The sequence below is a fragment of the Dermacentor albipictus genome, chromosome 6, assembly GCF_038994185.2.
Source record: "Dermacentor albipictus isolate Rhodes 1998 colony chromosome 6, USDA_Dalb.pri_finalv2, whole genome shotgun sequence".
Lineage (NCBI taxonomy): Eukaryota > Metazoa > Arthropoda > Arachnida > Ixodida > Ixodidae > Dermacentor > Dermacentor albipictus.
In genome coordinates, this window is record NC_091826.1 from 16686676 (window position 1) to 16709397 (window position 22722).

At 42.5% G+C, this 22722-nt stretch overlaps 1 protein-coding gene and 1 long non-coding RNA gene across 2 annotated transcripts; one reads left to right on the forward strand and one right to left on the reverse strand.

Moving 5' to 3' along the window:
- The first annotated feature begins 1164 nt into the window (after positions 1-1164).
- Positions 1165-18435, forward strand: LOC139060821 (uncharacterized). The gene is made up of 3 exons (XR_011515055.1): positions 1165-6399; positions 13724-13877; positions 17192-18435. It is a non-coding gene; the product is annotated as an uncharacterized lncRNA (long non-coding RNA).
- Positions 12643-22432, reverse strand: Arl8 (ADP-ribosylation factor-like protein 8). The gene is made up of 5 exons (XM_065447305.2): positions 22197-22432; positions 22029-22109; positions 18453-18688; positions 16403-16473; positions 12643-12841 (listed from the first exon to the last, which is right to left on the reverse strand). The coding sequence occupies exons 1-5, from the start codon at positions 22317-22319 to the stop codon at positions 12792-12794; spliced, it is 561 nt and encodes a 186-aa protein (XP_065303377.1). The 5' UTR covers positions 22320-22432; the 3' UTR covers positions 12643-12791.
- Positions 22433-22722: the final 290 nt, after the last annotated feature.

Below are 22722 nucleotides of genomic sequence, written 5' to 3' on the forward strand. Positions count from 1 at the left end.
GACGTTTCTTGAGGTCCAGATACAAAAAATAACAAAGCAGCAGATGTGCTTTCAACACAAAACTATGCGAAAAAAAAGAAAGAACAGGTGTACGACAAACATGACGCCGTTACACAAAGATTCAACTGTGGCCGCTGGACAAGCAGAAAATCTATCGGTAAGGCGTACTCGGAGATTGGTCCATGGGAGCACTTAATTTTCATCGCAATTATAGCGCATTATTTTCTTTGCTCGACGAATTCCTCGACACTGTATGTGGAAAACTATTGCGGAAATGACCTTCATATCTAGTTCAGCAGCATGTGCTCTTATTCCAGACCCTTCGGCACATACTGACTCTTAAATAGCAATAATACGTTTACTCTGTAAGGTAAATAAATGTTTATTAGTGATGTTAATTAATTATATATAGATTATCTCACAATTTCTGACACCCGCAGGCGTGAATGATGTGTCACCGAAAGAGTGACCTTTTTCATTCCACTGCGCTTTTTTCTATGATTTACAGGAAAGACCCTAGAATTACATGCGTTCGCTCAAACACCCGCTATATAACACTATACAGTGCATCACTATTATTTTACGGCACTATAATTATGATGATACTCATCTGTGACACGTGCCGCTTCACCTGACAGACCGAAAATTAGAAGGCAGAAGGTAAAGGAATGATAACGATACGTTTCTTAATCAATCGAAATGTAAACGAGCTATTAGGGAATGAAAGCTACTAAAGGACAATAGTATTAAATTTGGAGAAAATAACTGACTTGATTTAAACAGTGAACAGGTATGAAAAAAGATGAGAAAGAAAAGCAGCACTAAAAGCTTTCCGTAAACTTCGTCACTCTTTACTAAACAAATTTACTACTTTTTAAAGTATTATAGCGAAGCCATGAATCGAACTTTGTGTGTTCGTATGCTTGTTCCGGTGAAACAGGTTATCGTCTGATGTCCTTGCACAGGCAAATATTTGCATCCACTGTTGCCATTCTTCATGTGGGTCCGTATTTTCCAATATTTTTCATTAATGCAGAAGAATCTTCTTCTTCTGCAGTTTATGCAGAAGAAGAGAAGAAAGAGGATCCGCTCCCCTATTCAAGATGTCATCACATCTTGAATAGAAAGAAGAAGAAAGAAGAAGAAATCGGGGCCTATCGCTCCTCCTGCGTCCTGCTCGTTCGCTGCGGCTTCTGTCACTTGGCCAGGTTTTGGGTGATATTAGGCTTTACTAATCTTATTTCTTGAGCTCTCACTAATTCTAACGCCACCTTCTTCCTAGGCTGATGTCTAAAAACTCCCCAGGCAGGGGTTTGTCCCCATGGGCGGCCTCTATTCCAACGGATGAATTACCTCTAGATTTGTTCATCCGCAGTGGTGTGAGCAACATCCCGGTGGCTCTGGTTCCTTCAAATGGAGGCTTTATACGTCTAACCAACCCCCAGGCGATCCAGAAATCCCTGCAAGCTGCTACCTCTTCATACCAGACCATCACGGAAGTGAGGCAGTTCGGCCGAGGAGGTATCGTGTGTCGGTCACCAGACCAGTCCTGTGTCGCGGATTTGCTAAAGTGCTCGTCATTCGCGTCATTACCGGTGAGTGCCTTTATCCCTGCTCACCTCGCCTGCACTAAGGGAATAGTCAGAGGTGTCGATGCTGATCTTTCTCCCGCTGAAACACTTGAGAGATTGTCTGGGACTGGAGTAATTGCTGTTTACCGATGCACTCGAGTGGTAGACAATAAGCGGGTCCCAACAGAATCAGTGATTGCGACTTTTGCTGGAACTTCCTGCCCGTCAGAGCTAAAGGTGTGGCCCCTTGTGTTCAGAGTTGAACCCCTGGCGTCGCGTCCGATTCAATGCCGCAATTGCTGGCGATACGGCCATAGCATGGCAGGGTGTAAATCAAGACAACGTTGTTGCGCATGTGGGGGAGAACACGCTCAAAGTGATTGTAATGCCCAAGAAGAGCGATGCTGCCTCTGTGATGGAAATCATCCAGCCAATTATTTAAACTGTTCTGTTAGGGCTCAAGAGTTACAGGTGATTGAAATAATTGATCGTCGACGCTGCTCTAGGATGGAGGCCATAAACATTGTGAAAGAAAGGGCATCTGGCTATGCGGGGATAATAGGTAGACAAAATCTTACCCCGGACCGATCACTTACTGCAACTATAGAGGCCGCTGTGGAAAAGGCAGTTACAAAGGCTATGGAAAGGTTGGCAATGAGCCTTGGTGAATGTATCTCACAAGCCGTTTCTAGTCATTTATCTCATTTGATGCAAACTACCTGCCCAGCTCCTGTACCAACGCAAACAGTTGATCCTGAGCACCAAACTAATCATGAAAGATCAGACGCCAATCCTTGCAATAATGATATTAGACTTTCAAATCCCTCTTCTGCGGGTCCTACAACTTGTAATCTGGTTAATACAGATTTGGAGATGACAGAGGTAGAACAAAATGCTCGAGCATATAAAAGAACCATGTCGTCTATTAGTGAAGACTCCTCCCCCGGTCCTCACTCAAAAGCGAAGAAAAGTCAGTCCAGTGATGTGCTAAAGGATAACATTCTGCAGAAGGCAGTTTCGACTGCGGCACTTTCCAAAAAACAGGATCACTAAAAGTGCTTCAGTGGAACTGCCGCTCTTTATATTCTGCATCAGTAGATTTAACTTGTTTAACTTCTCAACTTAATCCTGATTTAATTATGTTACAAGAAACGTGGCTAAAACCTGAGAAATCTTTTCAACTGAAATTCTACAGGTCATTTCGATTAGACCGTCCTACAAGAGGCGGCGGGTTACTTACACTTATCTCATCTAAAATTTGCCATAAGGCTAAAATTTCATATCAAGTTTCTACTCCAGAGTGTGAAATCCTAGCTATAAAATTGGTTCTCCCGGGATGTGCTCCTTTTACCGTAGTTAATGCATATTTTCCATCTGGCGTACAGGACACTAGCACACTGGATAGTGTCATTAACTCTTGTGGACGTGACATTGTAATCTCAGGTGATTTCAATTCTCACCATATCTCATGGGGTTTAAGAACAGATTTGTGCGGCACCCGATTGTGGAACTGGTCGTTGGACAATCGCCTCACGTGTGTAAACTCCGGATCTATTACGTTTGTTAGAGGCCGATCTTACTCTTCACTAGATCTTACATTCTCTGGCCCGAGTCTCTCCGTAACTTCTTGGTCGACTATTGATTGTTCGACAAGCAGTGATCACCTTCCGATAGTATTTGACGTTGCACGTCCGGTAACATTTATAGGTCACCAGGTTCGAACCTTCATAAATTACAACATTTTTAAAAAATGCCTACGAAATGTTCTTTCATCTCTGTCTGATGCGCCTACAGAACAAAAAACCACGATTATCTGTTCCGCTTTGGAAAGTTCTCAAAAAAAGGCTCAATTTGAGATTGGATTGAATAAAAGAAATTCTTACAGTCCTTGGTGGAATGAAGAATGCACTCGAGACTACAGAAAGAGAAAAGCTGCTTGGAAAAAATTATTGCATAACCAGAGTCCCCAAAATTGGAGTGACTATAAATTTTTTCGAGCTGTCTTTAAACATACAGTTTCTAAAGCCAAAGATGAATTCGACTGTAAGCATTTTGATTTCTTATCTAACAATAAAAATAGGCGTGCATTGTTCCGTTTTCTCCGCGGTAGGAAAATTCTTCCGCGCCAAATTAATATTGACTCTATAATCTTAAGTAGCGATGAAATGAAACAATCACTAGAAGAAATCGCGAAGGGATTAGAAATTAGATTTTCTTCTGTCTTACCAAGTGGTTCTCGCTTACGAAGGGCATCAGATGATTTTACAGAAATCTCTATGTTAGAATTGGCTGAAATCGTGGAGCGACTTCCAGATTCAGCTCCCGGTGTGGATGGGGTAACATCTACTATGATCAGAATTTTATTTAAGGAAGCTCCTGATGACCTTTTGGCTATTGTAAATTACTCAATTCGCTTCTCATGGATTCCGTCTGCGTGGAAAATTGCTAAAATCATCCCTATTCTTAAAAATCATGGGGAAGGATATACAATAGATAACATTAGGCCAATTGCGCTAACTTCAAATTTGGTTAAATTAATTGAAAGAATTCTATATGCCCGCATGATTAAATTTATACAGAACAAGGACTTGCTTAGCCCCTGCCAAATTGGATTCCGACCATCATGTTCAATTTGGCATGCTCACGTGGACCTAGAAAGTAGAATAAAATTAGCACGACGACAGAGGCAAATAGGTGCTCTTGTGACATTAGACATTTCCAAAGCCTACGACAGTGTAGAACACTTACTTTTATTAGATATATTGCGAAATCTAGACATTCCAAATTATTTTTCAAACTGGATTGGTGAGTTTTTAAATGGAAGAACATTTTACTGCAGTCTGAGAGGCGTTTCCTCTAGTATATATAATCAATCACGAGGTGTTCCTCAAGGAGCTGTCACTTCACCATTACTATTTAATATTCTGATGTGTTCCATTCCTCTTCATCAAGATGTACAAACATACGTATACGCGGATGACATTGCTTTCTTCGCATCAGACAGTGATATTCACTCTCTATATTATCGACTACAAAACTACCTCAACGCCATAGAAACCTGGTTGAACAAAATTCGCCTTTCACTTAACGTTAGAAAATCCTCGATATTGGTTTTTCCTCTTAATAATCCCGTTAATATATCGATATCTTATCGCCTCGAGACTATACCTCAAGTGGAGTCGGTGAAATACTTAGGTGTAGTATATGACGGTTCCCTCAACTGGCTCGGCCATATCGACCATATCGTTAAAAAAGGAGTACGAGCAGTTGGTATGCTACGTAAGCTGTGCAATAGTCGGTCCGGAATGCGGAGAGATCCACTTTTAATGATATACAAAATGTATGTGCGGCCCATTTTAGAATTTGGATGTTTTATTTTCTGGTGCCCCAGCTTATAAATTACGTCCCCTCGTTCTACTTGAGCGGGAAGCCCTACGACTGTGTTGTGGATTACCGAAATATGTTGCCAATAACATATTACACCAAGAAGTCAGGTTGCCCTCAATATTGTGTAGATTTCGGTTACTGACGGTGCAAACAGTCTTGAAATTGTATGAATCCCCTATTAGAAGATTGAAATACATATTCATTTCCCAGCCTGCACTTTTCTTCGGAGTACACTGGCATCGTTTTCATACACCACAGGTGGTCTTCGTACAAACATTGATAAACCCCTTAAATGTACGTCTTTGGGAGGTATCGCCTATTTGTGATGTGCGAGAGAACCTAAAAATTATATATGATGACATCTACCCAAATAATGCAAAACATCTTCCTTATAATATATTAAACGGCTTATTACAGGACCATTTATTGGGTTTATCTATAAGTACGGTCATTGCGACAGACGCCTCACAGTGTGAAGAAAAATCTGGAATTGGCATTTTCTCTCCCGCTCTAAACTGGTCATTTGCAATCAGGATTCCGGACTTTTATTCCGTATTTTTGGCTGAATTTCTAGCTGTAGTCCTAGCCTTACGCAAACTAAATTTGTCAACATCGGCGGTAGTAATTATAACAGATTCTTTATCCTTATGTTCCTCGCTAACAGCAAATGGTGTCACTAACCTTTTACGTACATTTCATTTTCTAGTACCTGCCCACATAAATTTAATTAGATTGCTTTGGGTGCCTGGACATAAAGGATAAGTCATGAATGAAATGGCTGACAGTCTCGCGAGAGCGGCCCTCAGTGGCCCTGTATTACCATTACTTCCTACAATAGCTTACCTGACGACTACTAGATTCAGGAGATATACAATTACTCAAGACTTTTTGAACCCAGCTGTAGCAAATTTTTCCAAGTATCGACACCTCCTATTCCCTTGGCCTAAAAATTCCTTTCACACAAGAAAAACTGAAGTCATCTTTACCCAATTACGTTGTCGAATACCAAAATTAAACTTTTATCGTCACAGGGCTGGTCTGGTGCCCTCCCCTCTGTGCCCAGTCTGTGGAGAAGATGAAACAATCGATCATTTTTTCATATTCTGCCGCCGTTTCACTTCTTTAAGAAAAAATCTAGAATCAAGATTTACACAGCTTGGTTTGAGCTTTTCAATTATAAATATCCTTTCTCTAGGAGCCTCCTCTCTTGGACAGTGCCACAGGGATATTTGCTCAACCGTGGAGGATTTTATAATTGCTACGAAGAGGTTGTCTTGAATTATTAAACATTTTATTTTTGTTCTTTTCCTCCAGTTAGCTTTACCATTTTCAGTTTTTTAATAAAGATAGCCTAATTTCATCCATATCTTGGCCAATCCCCCACAGTGGGTGTGCGCCATCGCTCAAGGAATACCATACCATACCATACCTATTCAAGATGGTGAGTTTCTTGAATCGAGCCGCTTTCTTCGCCACTTACTTATGTTCCAATTCAATTGCTTGCACACCATGTCACGTAAAGTTGACGCAGTTCTCACACTTTTGCGAACTCTCGGCTGTTTCTCTGGCGAGTTCTTGCAACCGCCACCCAGTGTCATCCTTTGAGACTGCAAAAGAACTTTGCTCTGTTACCTTCCTGTGCACACGGCATTCATGCTTAATTGTTATGCGTTTGCTAACTTAGATGCAATAAGCAAACACCCTAAGGGTACCGAGGAGAAATAACATAGGGATGGGGGAGGACAAGGTTGATAGTAATGTCAAGCAACACAAGAAAATGAAGAGTAATATTCCTGTCATTACAAAGAAAGAAACAAAAATTGTGCGCGTTTGATGCAGCATCAATACAAAATACATATACTGATAAAAAGAAAGGTGCAAAATTGAAAACATCATTTTAAGTAGGACATCAATTATGAAACCGTAAAGAGCAGAGCAGAAATTTTTTAGTATCCACACGTTGATATTCGATGATATCGACATATCAATGACAACTGCAGGCGTAAATATGAAATTAATTCACGTTTACAGTAGGTATAGTCACTTTCTAGAAAGTTTAGTAAGGTACATGCCTTTAAAGCATATGGTTCAGTTAGGCAACGATTACGAGCGGGGCGTTCCGTTGTTGAATTGCCAAATCCAGTGCTAAAGTATGCTTATAATGCGCAAAAACGTTGGAGCACACGCAAAACTCAGTGGATTACGTCAGCACTTTTCCACTTTTCACTTTTACGTCACTTTTCCAACCCAACAAACAGAATGAGTATGTGCATCTTTACGTGCACTCCCAGAGAAAAAAAATAAAAGAGAACGAGTGTTTCAAGGAAAATTAACGCATGTCGTGATATGTATTCTGCCAGAATGTTAAGTTTTTTCTTTTTATTAGAAATGCCGCATGAGTACAGAGGTTATAGAAACATGATACAAACCACCAGGCGGGCAAGTAGGCTAGAAATGCTAATCAGATTTTTAAAAAAGAAGAAAATCTTCCTGCGCCTGTACACTTCGCTCTAATAACAAAGAGAGTGCTGGTACACTATTTGTCTCGCATTTAACTCCGCTTTCTAGAACTCGATTGGTTAGGTTCGCTCTGATTTGGCAAAGACAGAGTAAACGTAGTACATTTGCATGCACTAAGACGTAAAGGAAACATGACAGCGGCGTCACAGGTAGGTAGAGATGAACATAACAGATGAATAAATCAACTGAAGCTTTATCTCGGGGCCACTCCCATTTCCCCTATTCAAATACATGTGATACGCAGAAATGCTCTCGTTGGTTGATTGCTGAACCGATTTGAATAAAATTTGTTGCATCTATGAATTAAAGCTGAATTCTATCGACTACAGAAAGCATATTATTATTTAGGGCATCAATTTCGTTTTACAAAAATTGCCTGGAATTAACAAATCGAAAAAAAAAGCACAAAGCTTGCAAATCTGTAACTTCGTACCGAAACCACATATCGCAGTTATGTATACCGTATATGTTAGAGCATATAAATCGGACAAATGCGATACAGATGTTTACAGCTTACTTGAAGTCGTTTAACAAACTTAGGGGGTTTCGCAAAGGTCATGTTTACAGATTAGTGATATATTTCACATCGTTGTATAACACAACTTTTGCCTCCTCCAGACGCCTCAATAGGTACAATGGCGATATCGTATTTCGCTACTGAGTTGGAGTTCTAAGGTCGATACTCGAGATTATTGAAGTTTTGCAATTATCGAGAACTTTTAATATAAATTGATTGCCCAAATAAGAAATTCAGAATATAACTTGAACTTGAAGCGGCGCGAAGGGACCAGGGCAATCAAACGAGAAACCAGACAAATAAACAAAAAAACAAGCACGACAGGACGAGGCGCTGACTGGCAAGTGAAATTCATTCGAGAAATCACCAGCCATTTACAATCCGTCGAAAAAACAAGAACCATCGAGATTGACAGGTATATGCGCACAGGGGAACTACAAGTACAGCTGTTTATCCACACACACACAAAAAAGAAAACATTTCTAGCTTTGATAAGCTAAGTGGCACCGCGCTGACACCCTTATCTCCTGCTTTAGCTGTGTAGCATGCCTCTGCAACTTCTCTTCCGTTCTTTTTTTTCGTTTTTGCATGTTTCACAAATCGGGTTTTTGAAACATTCTGCTTTCTGTAGTCGGCAGTTATTAACATTTTTTGTTAATGCCACAAACATCATCAAATTCGGAGCAGCGAGTGCCGAGCCAAACGTTTCCGTGTACTTAAATAAGGGGTATACCGGATAACCCTTCCTCTGAACAAAAGAATCCTGCAGTTTGGAGCCGACGGGGAAAGGTGTCGTCAGCACCGCATTGTTGCAGGGCGCATCCGAATCCATTTTACTCGTTATTATCTTTGCAGTTCGGGTTTATGTCGAGGACCGCGGAGGACACCTTCCCTGGCGACTTGTGAATTCCGGTTCTCCAGATCGGCGTGCTGCAATGTTTAAGAACGCACTTTTTTGTGTGTGACAGAAACGCTCTCTTTATATATATATTTAAGGCTCCTCCGAGATTGGGCGGCATGCGGAGGTCACGCTACAGAGTGTTACCTGGTGGCGATAGCGCCAACCGTCACTATCCCTCTCTCGCTCAATTTCCCCAGTCTTTCATTTCCTGTATCGTAACCAGGCCAATGGTCGCTGCGATTGTTGTTATTGGCTAGTCATCAAACGAACGTAGGGGAAACACAAAGTGAGGCGACGAACATAATTACAACACAGGGGTATAACTGTAGTCCGACGGGGGATATGCCTTTGTCCTGCAGTGTACAAATATAAACTGCTTCATCTTTTCTTTCTTTATTGCGAGCACATAATTGCGGCTCTGACAATTATTGAAGCGACTCTTTGTTTGCTTTATTGCCATACGGTCTTACTGGGCTATTACATGCCAATCACCTAGCTATATAGTGCTCTTTGTTATCTTTGTACTTGGTGTACCTGATCTGCGTTTTCCCCTACAGTAACGCCCATGAGGACGCTGTAGAAATTTGTACAAATATAAAACATAAACAGAGGAACATAATAATGATGTATTTCACGCTGCGTTCGCGTCGATCGCCACATACCGTTACCTCTCCACGATCCTGGTGAAGGTTTGCTATTTCGTATTGCAGACACGCCTATCCACTAACTGTTAGCCTAACGTATTGCTTCATTGTCAACACTCTTATTTGAAAGTGGCGGAGCGCAACGACGTGTGCTATTGATATGACACCACTCTAAATATAAATGTACGTCTTGTGAGACTTAGCTTCTTGTCGCCAAGCAATTATCGTCGACTGTCTTGCATGCGTTTCATTTCTTTATCATTCTGCGCTCGCTGGTCAAGAACGAAATATGAGGCCCATAGACGCATGCAGTTCGCAATCCCAGTGATTGATTAATGGGGTTTGTTGGCGCAAGGGCCAGTTCTGGCCAAAGAGCGCGAAGCACATGGTGAAATGAATTGACAATAGTACATGACGCCAAAGATGTAACACGGCTGTAAAAGGGCCTAAGTTCAGTCGCTGTATTTATGTAGTAAAAAACATGACAATGAAAAATAAGGTATGCTATGAGGATAGTCCATTCCCTCCCAGCGAATTAGCCGCATAATTTAAAGCGGGCGGTGTATAATGCGTCGATTTTGTCCGCTTTAGATGTTCTACTAGGTGAAGTTTACAGAATTGAGGTATTGTTTTTTTTAATCTCTGACTTATAGTGTTATAAACTTGATACTCGAACTTTTTTTTTATCTTCAAGATTTTTTTTTATTGTGTGGCACAACTAGAATCCACTTTCTTCTTTTTAAATAGGTGTGTGCGAATGTTCGACACGTTCGAATAACAAATCGAATTGTGCCCAATTCAATTCGGTATTCGAATCGAATATTCACTATTCGTAAACGCGAATATTTTTTCCAATACCTTTCAAATACTTCAGAACGTCAACTGCGCCCAAATAAACATTAAATTGCAGCAAAAATAGTAAATTTTCTCCCCCGTAACGCGAGAACTTGCGTAGTGGAGCAGGCTACGTCACTTAGATAGCCATACTTTACAGGCTGTATTGCGATCATTCTTACTCTCTGAAGAGCCCCGTGCATGCAATTGTTTGCTCCTAGTGCTCCATTTGTGCTTTTAATAAACAACACTTCATAACGTTGTATATAATGACAGAAACTAGCTAACATTAAGAATACTAGGGGGTGAACACCGTTTTATACTGATAGTGATAACGACTGTTGATCATACGAAAGCTATTCGATATTCGATTTGGTCTCAAAAGTCACTGCTCGAACATCCCTGCTTTTAAACGCAACAAACATCATCAAAATCGGCTCAGTGATTGCCGAGAAAAACGATTTCTCCATCCCCATGTACTGTTTGGATAGGAGCTCCAGAGCCCAAGGTTCCTCTTATAAACAAAAAGGAAAACAAATTTCGTGTAAGCGCGCACTAGTGCATCATCATAAAAGCACATGCACTTCAGTCGGGCTTCGTTCGCGTTTGAATGTGTGCTGATGATTACACTCGAGGCGCTGTTTCAATGGCGCAGCATGCAGCTGTCGGTGGTGTTCTCTTTGATAAACACGTCCCTCTACCTGTTCATCGTCGCCTACCTGATGCTCCAGACCGGCGGCTAGTGATTTGCATGCACAGGCAAACTGCAGGGTGGGCATGTCGCGTTGCGAAGACGACGAATGTCATCGCTGCACGAGCACTTCACGTGCGAGAATGAACACGCTTGCGTAATAAGCGCGGTGACGACAAACTCTGCTGGTATACGAGCTTTGACCCAAAGCATTACCAATGCTTGTCCAAGTAGCACTAGAAACCAGGTGACGTGTGGAGCCAGTATGTGATCCCGAGTAGAACCAATGTAATCTCACGCTGGGCTGTAGAGATAGTATACATTTCTGAAGTGGGGACAAGCTTTCAATGTAAATAAATATAGCTGTGAATATACAAAAGCTTTTAAAAACGAAGTCAAATGCAGTAAATCCTCATTATAACAAAGTCATCGGAGCAGGAAATGTACTCCGCTGTAAGCGACGTATCTTTAAAAGCGAAGAGGCTCAAATATACCAGCAGTATGTAAAGGGCCGGACGTGCACTCCAACAGCGTGGGAACTCTTAAAACACGTGTTAAAAGCAACACGCACTCGATAGTAGAGATATACAGAATTTCTCCACTGTCGTATGACAGCGAATAAATCCTGCCGACGCCCGTGTTATCACGTTATATAACTAGGCCAAAGGAACTGCGGCTACGCCGTGGAGTGACCTTGGAATAAACTTTTGCGTCTCCAGGTTTCCACGACGAAATGCAATATGCACCATGTAAATTAATGCAATATGCATTAATCATTGTAATCATTTTATATCTTAGGTGAATTTGTTACGTTGTGTACAAGGGTTCTGCAAAAGCTGTATTTCCACATTACTTAATTTTTCGAGATTGATGTGTAACATCAATTTTGTCCGCTTTAGATGTACTATTAGATTCAATTCACAGAACTGCATTGTAATTTTTTATTGTTAAGTTAGAGTTGTAAACTTGATGGTTTCGTTTTCTGAACATTTGATTGTTGCCAATTTTTTATCAAAAATTGACGACCTAAATAAAAAATTTGAAACCAACAGTCACTAGATCTTAAGTTTTTCTTTTAAATGTAGCAAACCTCATCAAATTTGATGCAGTGCTTGCCGAGAAAAACTACTCTTTTTACATGCATTTAGATTGAAGCACCCAAGCTAAAGCTTCCTCTTAAGACTGATCTATGCAAAGCTTTTAGCCTCTAGTTAGTAAATTCACCCATGGGATGGCCTCTTGAAGCTCCAGCTGAGCACTTATGTAACTTGGCATTTTAATACAGCATTGCTATACAGTGCACCTTGTACAGTTGAACCTCGCTAGATAATAAACATGCACATAAGAATTATTGGATATAGCTAGGTAAATCTCAAACGTTTCTTGCTGATATTAGCATGGGATAAATATATGCTTAGAATGAAAATTGGATATAACTAAGGTATATTATGTCAGACACAAATTCATTATAACGAGGTTCCACTGCACTTTATGCAGCCTGCTAGTTAAAGAACATTGTGGCAACCGGAGTAGGCAAGCACAAGAACTATGAAATGTAGTGTCCTCAGCCATACAAGAACAGAAAAAATTTCGGAATATTTATTTGCGCCAGACGACAGATGGCATAGCGGGGGAAATGGGCACCTCAACTGCAGTGAGGTGCCGCTCATTATTAAACACAGGCAGGTCTATGTACAGAAGGGGGGCCATCGTGGGCCCCGGTACGTCAGTGACTGGACGACTTGGAGTGCGAGATGAGCCACTGCAGCGTGATGTCTGCAAAAGAGACATGTGCACAGATTGCAAATATGCCCAAGGAGTGATTCGGTGCACGTGTTGCATAAGAAACATGGCTAAAAGGAGAGAGAGGAATGCACATCATTGTTTCAGCTTGTCTATGAAACAGTGTTTGCGGAATGCCAGGTTAGGAAGAGATGTATAGAAGCAACAACACTGGTAGCGGCGTCTTATGACACTGAGCTTAACCAGAGAGCACCGAAAGCTAAAGCTCAGAAAATATTGTAGAAAGTAATGAAGAAAATGGAAATGAAAGTGGATTAAAATGTAACTTCAATTGGAATAGTTCTGCGGAAACACGCAAGGTAGAGAGAAGTAATTATTTATTAATTATTTATTAATTACTTCTCTCCACCTTGTGAGTTTCTGCAGAACTATTGCAGTAAACTCTTGCCCTTGCTACGAGTTGACAAATTCGACTTTGCCTTGCCTTCTGCTAGCTGCCTGGTTAGGTCAGACGGTAGAGCGACTGCCCCGGAAAGGCGGTGGTCTCGGGTTCAAGTCGCGGACCAGGACGCATTTTTCTTCAACTGCAAGGCTTTTTCTTTTGAGGAACCCGTGTGGATTTCCTTTGTAGCAATTGCTACGATTGGGTGAATGTCATTTTTCCTTTAATACAATTAGAAAGTAGAAAATAATGAAGACAAAGAAAATGAAAGTGGACGGAACAATGACTTCTTGCCAGTAGGAAGTTACATTTTTATCCACTTTCATTTACGTTTTCTTCATTATTTTCGACATTCCAATTTCAACCCCAGCTAATTTCCTTGATGCTTTCTTTGGCTTCATTGTCTGTTGGCTTTATGTGGTCATAATTAACAAAATAGAGCCCCTCATTCCCCTTCTCTCGTTTACACGCAGGAGAAGCAACATATATAATGGTACCAGCAACAGCCCACAGCTTCCTAACGACAGACTAGTGCATCCACATGCGAGAAGATGCATGCAGAACAAGGAATGACATGCACAAATTTAAACAACCTACATTAATTTGGACAACTGGACGTCACATTCTGTAAGTGTTTAGTAGAAGAAATGAAGCAGATCATTTGCTTGTGCATTGTGGGCATAACACCTTAGCTGCATTTCAGAGAGCTGATTATGTGCAACAACAAAAACATCTGTGTGAATGCAGTTTGGTTTTTTACTCTTGCATGTAATGGAAGCACACTACACAAGTAAAGGCACCGACTGCAAAAGCGATGTATAACTGATACTCAGAGACCGCCGTTTTCAGGTTTTCCTTTTCAAAATTTCGGCTGGAAAAATTGGCGGCTGTCTTAAGAGTTTATAAATATGAAAAAGAACGTAATCTTTTGTCCAAAGACCAGTTCATAATTTCGGTATCCTTGGGTTACATTAGCAATTAACTAAAAAGAAAACCCCTCTTTTACATGAGGAGAGGGCATACTTCACTTTTGCAACCAATTCACAGAGAGTCTCAAACACAGAATGAAATTTTCTGAACTCCAGTGCTTCTTTTTCAATTATGTTATAATCTTTTCTTATGCGCAGCCCTCCAATCTCTCTGTTAATCGCAGGGGGGGGGGGGGGGGGGGTGGCCTTGACCAGTTTGACGGTTAGCTCCGTGCCATGGAGATGCACCTGTTCTACCTTTGTTTTTGTTTTTGTCTTTGTTTGCACTTCAATACTATGAAAATCTACCAATTAGCTGTTCACTCTTCTGCAGTCGTGCCGTAGGCCTGCAAAATCAGCAAGGGCCAGCGCATGCATGAAGAGCTTTCCCCGTCCAAACATTAACTGCTAGGCTATAGTATTCCACTCGATTCGACATAGACACTTCTGTTTGTCTGCTTCCAACACAAGCAGAAATGCACTCCTATGGCTTTCAACAGCTTCAACAACCACAAAAATAAAAGTTCGGCAGCATGTTACACTCCTGTAACACATGAAGGTGAAAGCCTGTTGCACAGCTGGTAATGCATTAGGTGATACTATCAGAGGGATCAGACTTATTCTATGACTTAACGAGCTGCTGTGTGAAGTAAATGTATGGCAAGCCGTTATCTGCGAGCTCTACCTTGCCGTCTCATATTGTCGCGTTGCTGCTTTCACAGTTCGGCTTCTTTGGCTTGTTTTTGGTGCTTAGCTGCAGCTTCCCGTACTCGTATAGCGGGGTCAGACTTGCGCCAATGGCATTTCTTGACTTTACATTACATCCTCTCAGCAGGGGAAACCAGCAGTCGCAGACGAACACCTTGCTCCCGCTGCCCTTGCATGTCGCACCTTGTTTCTCGCTTGCCTCGCATCCTCAGCCATAGCGTACTTCCAAGCAGGGTATGCAATGCTTTATTGATGGTTTGGATGCTTGCTTTGAGCTTGTATTTTATTGAAATGTATGCTGTTATGTGTTTTGCACAGGTCATTTCAATTAATGTATGCACTGTTCACTTTGCTGAGCGCTTGTAGCCTCTGCCTTAAGGGGGTATGAGCCATTGCGTTTTTGCTTGCTTACGGGGTTTGAGCCATTGCAACAAGCCACTTAAGGCTGTCCCCCCCACCAAAAAAAGAGGCACTTGCTAGCAGATATGGGAATATCCTCACTTCCACAGCTTGTAAAGGTTACTATAATTTCTAATGGCTGCTTCACTTGTTAAGCAGCATAGTACTTGGTCAGCTTTCCCAAACATGCACAGGGCAAGACTTAATGTTAATGGGAATTACATTAATCAAACAGTTCAAATTTTATTATAAGAATATTCAATGTGGCCGCAAGATTTAGTTGGCTGCTCAGAGAAACACTTTTCTAGCAGAGTTTTGTACCATTGTGTTGCTTCAAAAGTAAGAGGATGATAGACTTCCATATGTGCCCCATCTCCCTGGAACAAATTTCTATCAAGGATTGCAGACACTAACATCAGGTAGTTCCAATAAATGCCACTAAAGTGTGCACATATGTTTATTATTGCGATAGCAACTATATGGACACTCCAAGCGGATTTCTGCCGTTGCCGTCGCCGTGAGGTTCCGTATGAATGAAAGCGTGTGAGGGTGAGCCGGCGAACGCGGTTCAATCTCGTGTGGCGAGCGAGGAACGGGGCCCGGATGCATGGCCTCGCCTGTGGCGCGCGAAGCAGAGAGGTGATGTCAATTGGCTCGCAGCTATCGCCGCAATTCCCAACTCCAGCGTTTTCACAGACGGTTTCCACTGTCATCGAGCAATATCTGTTCATGTTTACCTGTGTGCGTGTGACACTGTGCTGGTTAATTTAGTTAAAACATGTTGATGGGCTAGCTGGTTTGAATCCATGAAGCGCGACTGAACAAGGATGTAGAAAGAAGCAGACACACAAAGAGAGCGCTGCCTCTGTGTGTCTGTTGCTTTCTACATACTCCTTCAGTCACACACATTCTGTCCTTGTTAATTTAGTTAGTAAGCAAATGTTTACAAGTTTATATGGCCGATAAAACTACTATCCTTACTTCGTACAGCTATTGTGGTACGAGACGAAAATTTTGAGGGTAATAAAGCGATGCTGACAGGCGAGCACAGAAACCCAAGAAGGCAGCGAAGCTCACCAATGTTGTCACGCTCCTTGCAAGAAATTGAATAGCAGCAGATCTCTCGGTCTTGGATGGCTGACAGGTTCCTGAAACACAAAAGCTCCTCCTCATCAACAAGTGAATCAAAAGAAGTCTCTCACATTTATGACTGGACTATTGCTTTAGAAATACATGGACAATGTCACATTTCAGCATAGGTCGGCATCACTGAGTACACTGAATCATACTTGCTTCACACTGATTTCAGACGTGGGATGAAGTGTTAGCGAGCGATGAAAGGAGTGATCGTATATCAGTATACGTACGGGAATGAGTGCTGAAGAGTGAGTGAATATGACAAGCAGCAAGTGCCAGTTAACATTAGTATCAATGAGTCAGTGACAGTCGGTATAAGTGGACATGAGTATGAGCATGAGCGAGTGCTCGTAAGTGTAAATGAAAGCAAGTGTGAATTAAAGCAAGTATGAATGCGAGTGGTGCTGGGGCGCGATCGGAGATCTCTGTTTGATACGCCTTCTGTTCGGTTGCTGCAACGTCACAAAGTGGCAGTATGCAAAATTTCTGAGAACGGGGCGGAGAGAGCAGCCAATCGGCAAGTGGTGAACTCCCCGGAAGCTTACTTCCCTCATTTGTCGTCTGCTTGCAGACAATACACTACAAAACGAAATGTTTCTCGTCTTTCAATGAATGAAATCTTTATGGAAAAAATGTATTTTTTTCTTCTAAAGCTTAAACACGTTTTCAATTAGTAGTACGTGTGACTAGAACAATTTATAACTATTAATTTCTCTGTGTTGTCCCTAGGTGGCGTCGCACACAGCGAGAAGAAAAAAAGTAAAAAGAAATGACGGGAACAGTGGCGCACTTTTCAAGAGGCAGCAATAACATTCCAGTGGCTCGCTGGCACCAATGATGGCGTCAATTTCGCTCTACAACCAATGCACAATTTTTTTCGAGAAACAAAAGCGACGCCGGAATTCGCTTTGCACCATTTCTTCAAACGCGTTTCGCACCGCCACCTGCTCTCCTTTCTCCTCGAGCAACGCCAGCGCATCAACCTAAGTTCCCAATGCAAGCACCATTTTCTCGAATTAAACTATGGATTGGATCCGAACATGCCATTCCGCACACGCCGGTTGGATCCAATCCAATCCACCAGACGTGCCATGCGAAGCCGGTCTCGCATTGAGCGTATGATCGCTTCAAACTTCCCGACTCCCGTCGAGTTTGGCGCCTAGCAGATGACTTGCTCGGTTGCAATATGATGACGTCATTTTGACGTCACCAAAAACGTGGCCATGCCCCGCAGCTGCCGACGTCAGCGCGGAGTAGGCCAATCGCGCACGCCGGTAACTGAATGGACGCACCGAACAACTATCTCCGATCGCACCCCTGGCAAGTGTGTGTGGGTGCGAGTGCCTGCCACTGAGTGTGAGTAGACATAAGTGTGAGCGAGCATATGGCCCAAAAAATATTGGTGAGTGAGTATCTACTTATTTTTCCAACCTATTCACTTAGAGCTGCTCACAGAAAGTCTAGAAAACAAAAACAACAAAGAAGGTCCAATCCAAATTTCATCACAACAGCCAAAAACAGACTATACAAAATGCAAAAAAAAAGCTGATAACAAAATTAAGTAGCCATATGCTGAGAACAAGCTCTGCATGATTAAAATTTATTGATAGGCTTCATATGGAATTTCGTACACTTAAAATCTTCATGCTCTGGCTGCAAATTTACTCATAACACATATTCATGGTCTATGAACAACACATTAATATATGGAAGTCTAGACAACAACAAATAGATAACCTTGGGGAATTAAGGAAAGTTAGGGAATTAGTAATGAATAACTGTGCAACAACTCAGTTGTCGGCTATGTACGACACCTGAGAAATCGTTTGAGACACTGCTCATAATGGCCAATTTAGGAATGACAGGAATCTGGCAAATGGTGTGCCACCATATGGAGAAAAAACTGCTACGGGAATGAAAAACTAGTCCGGAGGCCACAACCCTCTTGTCATGGGGTAAGGAAAATTAGTGAAACCATCGGCATGCTCACATCTGGTCGATGAGTTCACGCTCATCCAGAGCTCCCTGCAGATCACGCTTGTTGCCGAGAACGAGCACGGGAATACCTGCCAGCTGGGGTTTGTCCAACAGCTGATGCAGCTCATTACGGCTCGCTTCCATCTTCTCTCGATCATGTGCGTCCACCATGTACACAATAGCGTTCACGCCGCGGCAGTACCGCTCCCACATGCTTCGGAACCGCGGTTGGCCGCCAATATCCCAGATCTGTGCCACACAAGCATAACGCCATGTACATTTTGTCAGATTAAACAGGAGCTTACAGGGCCCAATAGGGGATTGAGTAAGGGGGACAAAAAGCGGCATAGTAAGAAAACAAAATACAATGCAACATACAAGGCAAAAAAAGGAAGTATTGTACAGGACAAAACTCAAAAGCAAAAGCAAACATAGATGCAAGGTGCACAATGTTATAATAATTATGAATGCAGCGCTAAAGTTGTGCAAGATAAGCTCACTATATCAGTGTTCATGTATCTCGAAGTTGTAGCCACATGTAAAAAGACAGACCTCTCCTATCAGAGAGCTCTGATTATCAAGGCACATTATGGAATTTGTGAAGTCATCCCAAGGCTATCTCGAAGGCCCAATGACATCCTTATAAATAGGAGGCAGCCTTATCATTCAAGTGGACATTTTTTTGTCATGCTTGTAGCTGTTGCCGCTAATGAGTTGTACTTTGATACAGAGGGCACACTTTCACCCAATTAAGAGCATCCTTCCAAATTGTGTGTTTGCCTGCAGTCCAACACTCTTCCCTACCATTCAACTATAAGGTAACAAAAATCATCAGCCTTTCATGTCAAAGATGAAGGTCTCTCCCAGTGATCTGCAATTATCTTTGTCTTACGGCATCAAATTTCCAAATCTTGGTGCACTGTCCAATACTCTGTGGTCCTCGACAGTGCTCACCTTCCATTGACACCCATTCTACTACTCTAAACAGAGCACCACTTATCTGCGCTACACATTACACGACCAACCCCAATAAACCTTTCTCTTAACTAGAATATCAGTCGCATACTATTTCCTGTCTAGTCTATACTGCTTTCTTCCCATCTCTTCACCTTGCACCTAATGTGATTGGTGCAATTGATGCCTCCCTTATGTGTTAGTAGTTCATGCTTTATGAAGCCTTTCATGACAGAAAAAAGAGGGGGGGGGGGAGAGGCAGAACAGCAACCTATCGCAAATGCAAGCATTTTATAGCACATTTTCAATTCTGCTCCACAAGCTTGATGTAAAGCAGGCCCAATTTTGCTTCTCATGTCCTAGCCTTTCAACAGCCCTTTTAATTGCCAGATAGATCGGTTAAATAAAGTATGACAAAGCTGGCACAGAGCATATTCCTGAGCTTCCCAAAAGTTTATATTCTGCATGGAGCATGTGCCACATCAGAATTGGATGTTGCAGTAGCATTCCTTTTAACAAGAAAAATGTGTGCATTATTTCTGAATGAAAGACCACAAGCACACCACTACATGTTTGCCAAAACAACTGGTTGGCATGGCCACAGACTTTTCTAATGCTGTAACATGACCCTGGAGTCATTTAGATGTTGTGCACTATGAAAAAATCTAAACACAGCCATTGTGCTCCACACCCTGATCTGCTATACCTGCAGTACAAAGAATACTTAAATGTTCAAAATTCCATAGAGTGAAAGTTTGAAGTTGTACAAAAGACGAACTGTCCATTTGTCTTTAAACGCGATGACCTGAATTGACAGCCCAACATAGTATGCCATTCAGCAAACTTGCTCAACACCGATGTCGAGCAGAGTTCTGTAAACAATTCATTTAATAAATAAGTCTGTAGACGCTTGGCGAGTTAAGTCTAGAAACGTTTGGCGACGAGTTCTGAATTAAATAATGCCTGTATCACGAATTTTGTGCTGAAGGCAAACATCAGATGATTAATCTCTACGCAAGGAGAGGCCATCTAATCATATTTGATCATACCAATATTTAATGAAATTGTATATTTAACAAAACTGCACAGTTCCTCTCACTTGGGCATCCTCCTGTAGCCGCAATGGCTTAGTAAACCCAGCTGCTACAAGTTCCATGGTGGAAAAACACAAAGTAGAAGGCGCAATGAAAACAAAAGAAGAAGCCTTTGTTAAGGCCAACTGTCAATTCATTGGAAGGCAATTGGAAAACAATATATCTGACATGCATTATATGTGAATGGTTTCTGCTGTAGCTACAATGCATGAGCAAAACTAGAGTGCACCTGCAACACTGAAGTAATCATAAGCATCCCAAACCTGCTAAGTTGCTCATGCCAAGCTATTGATATCAAACTTCATCAGAAAATGCACCATCTAATAGCTACAAAATGTTGAGCTTGTTCGTACGGATTCATCAATGTGCAAGAAGATCACAAGAGAAAAGAGCCAGACAACACAAACGTCAACTATCAACTCGCATGTCCGTGTCTGCACACGTTACCGTCCGTCACGATATCATGTTACTGAAGCTTCTCAATGCAATGCCATGCATTCGTGGCAGGCAAATTGGAGAGCACAACACGATATTGCTGCCGGCTGTAAATCTTACTGAAAAGGATACAAACAGCGAGGAGATCACTCATAGTGTCCATGTGACGTCCTTAGATAACACAAAGATGGTTCGTACTTGAGAGCATGCCTCGCAGTAGCAGATTGCACGGTTCACTAGTATCTTTACTGCGTATCAACAAAGCTGGTGCGACGGTTCTGGCGCCCGCTAGTCCTTATCCGGTGCCGTCTTATCAGATCGTGTTCTGATAGTACATAGGGGAACAAACAGTCATCAGTAGGAGTTAAATAGGTGGGCTTTGTTTTCGGCTCGCCTTTTTCACGCTTGCCTCGCAGTTATGCTTACATGTCGTTTGTCCGAAGGTAATGTAAACAAAGTGCGCAACGCAGAAGCCTGCAGGACCTCAGCCTAGTTGTGTCGGAGCAATGGCCCCAACGATGCCACTTTTTTTTTTTTTTTTTCGGCGATGCGGCCTGGCGGAAACGACAGTGTTACAGGCACGACTTCTTCCGTGTGCTAGTTGGCGGCGGGTCACGGCAGCTTTTGACATGCACGGCTCAAAATTTGCCACGCGAATTGACGGGATACCTCGCCGACCAAACATTTGTTTTTTTCCTGCGTTTTGTCTACCACACAATGCCTGTCAAATTCTTTCGTTTCGCACTCCTGATGGTGAAACAGATGGGCAACGCTAAGAAAAACACATGGGAACGGGAACCTGCTCATTTCTTTCTGTGTCGCCTGGAAAATGCGTTGTTCAACGCAGTGCACAGTCACGATCGACGTCATGTGTCACAGCAGCGGAGTCGGGACGAATCACATTCTACCTCGCTCCACTTCCGCGGTAGAGACCAAGCAGCAGGCGTATTTAATAATGAGATACAAAAACTCGAATGCTGCAATACTAGCATATTCGGGGTCCACCCGATGGCAACATCGGTCGCGATAAAAGCAGAGTAGGGCAGGTAGACAATGCATGAGCTTTCGTGCTTGCTTAAGATAAGCTAGCAGCCAGGCGGCCCTACCTTGATTGTGACGTTCCCCTTGGTCACCTTGCGCATGTTGAAGCCCACGGTGGGGATCATGTCCTCGCAAAACTGGCCCGACTGCAAAGGTAAAGCGTCGGATCAGGTGGCTCACCGAGAGTGGGGGAGCACCTCCCCTGACTACGGCCATGGCGGCAGTCAGCTTACGGCAATGACGTTCACGAAGGTGGTCTTGCCCGAGTACTGGAGGCCGACAAGCGTGAGCTCCATCTCCTCCTTCCAGAAGAGGCTCTTGAACCAGTCCAGGATGCGGTTGATGAGGGACATCATCTTGGCGGCGAGCGGTGCAACAAGCCCCAGACGCCCAGATCAGAAGCGGGAGCGGCGATGACACACACCGCAACGAAACCCAGCAGTCGCCGCCCACCGAAACCGGCAGGGCGCGCCAGCTGCCGGCAACGATAACGGCGAGAGGGCGCTACAGGCGCTTGCGTTGTTTGCGCTGTAGGTGCAGACTCTACAGATTCCCGTACCCATGTAAATAACCAACTGCCGGGCCTAAAATCCCTAGATTTTCTGTATTTTTATTTAAAAAAAAGGGAGGGGGCCATGAACCACTTTTTATTGAAGAGTAGAAATGTATCTGAAGTTAAAATAGGCTATTTCAAGAATATTTTGCCGCAAGAACAACCTCAATGCGTTCAGCAAAAGCAGTGTTATTGGCAATCAAACA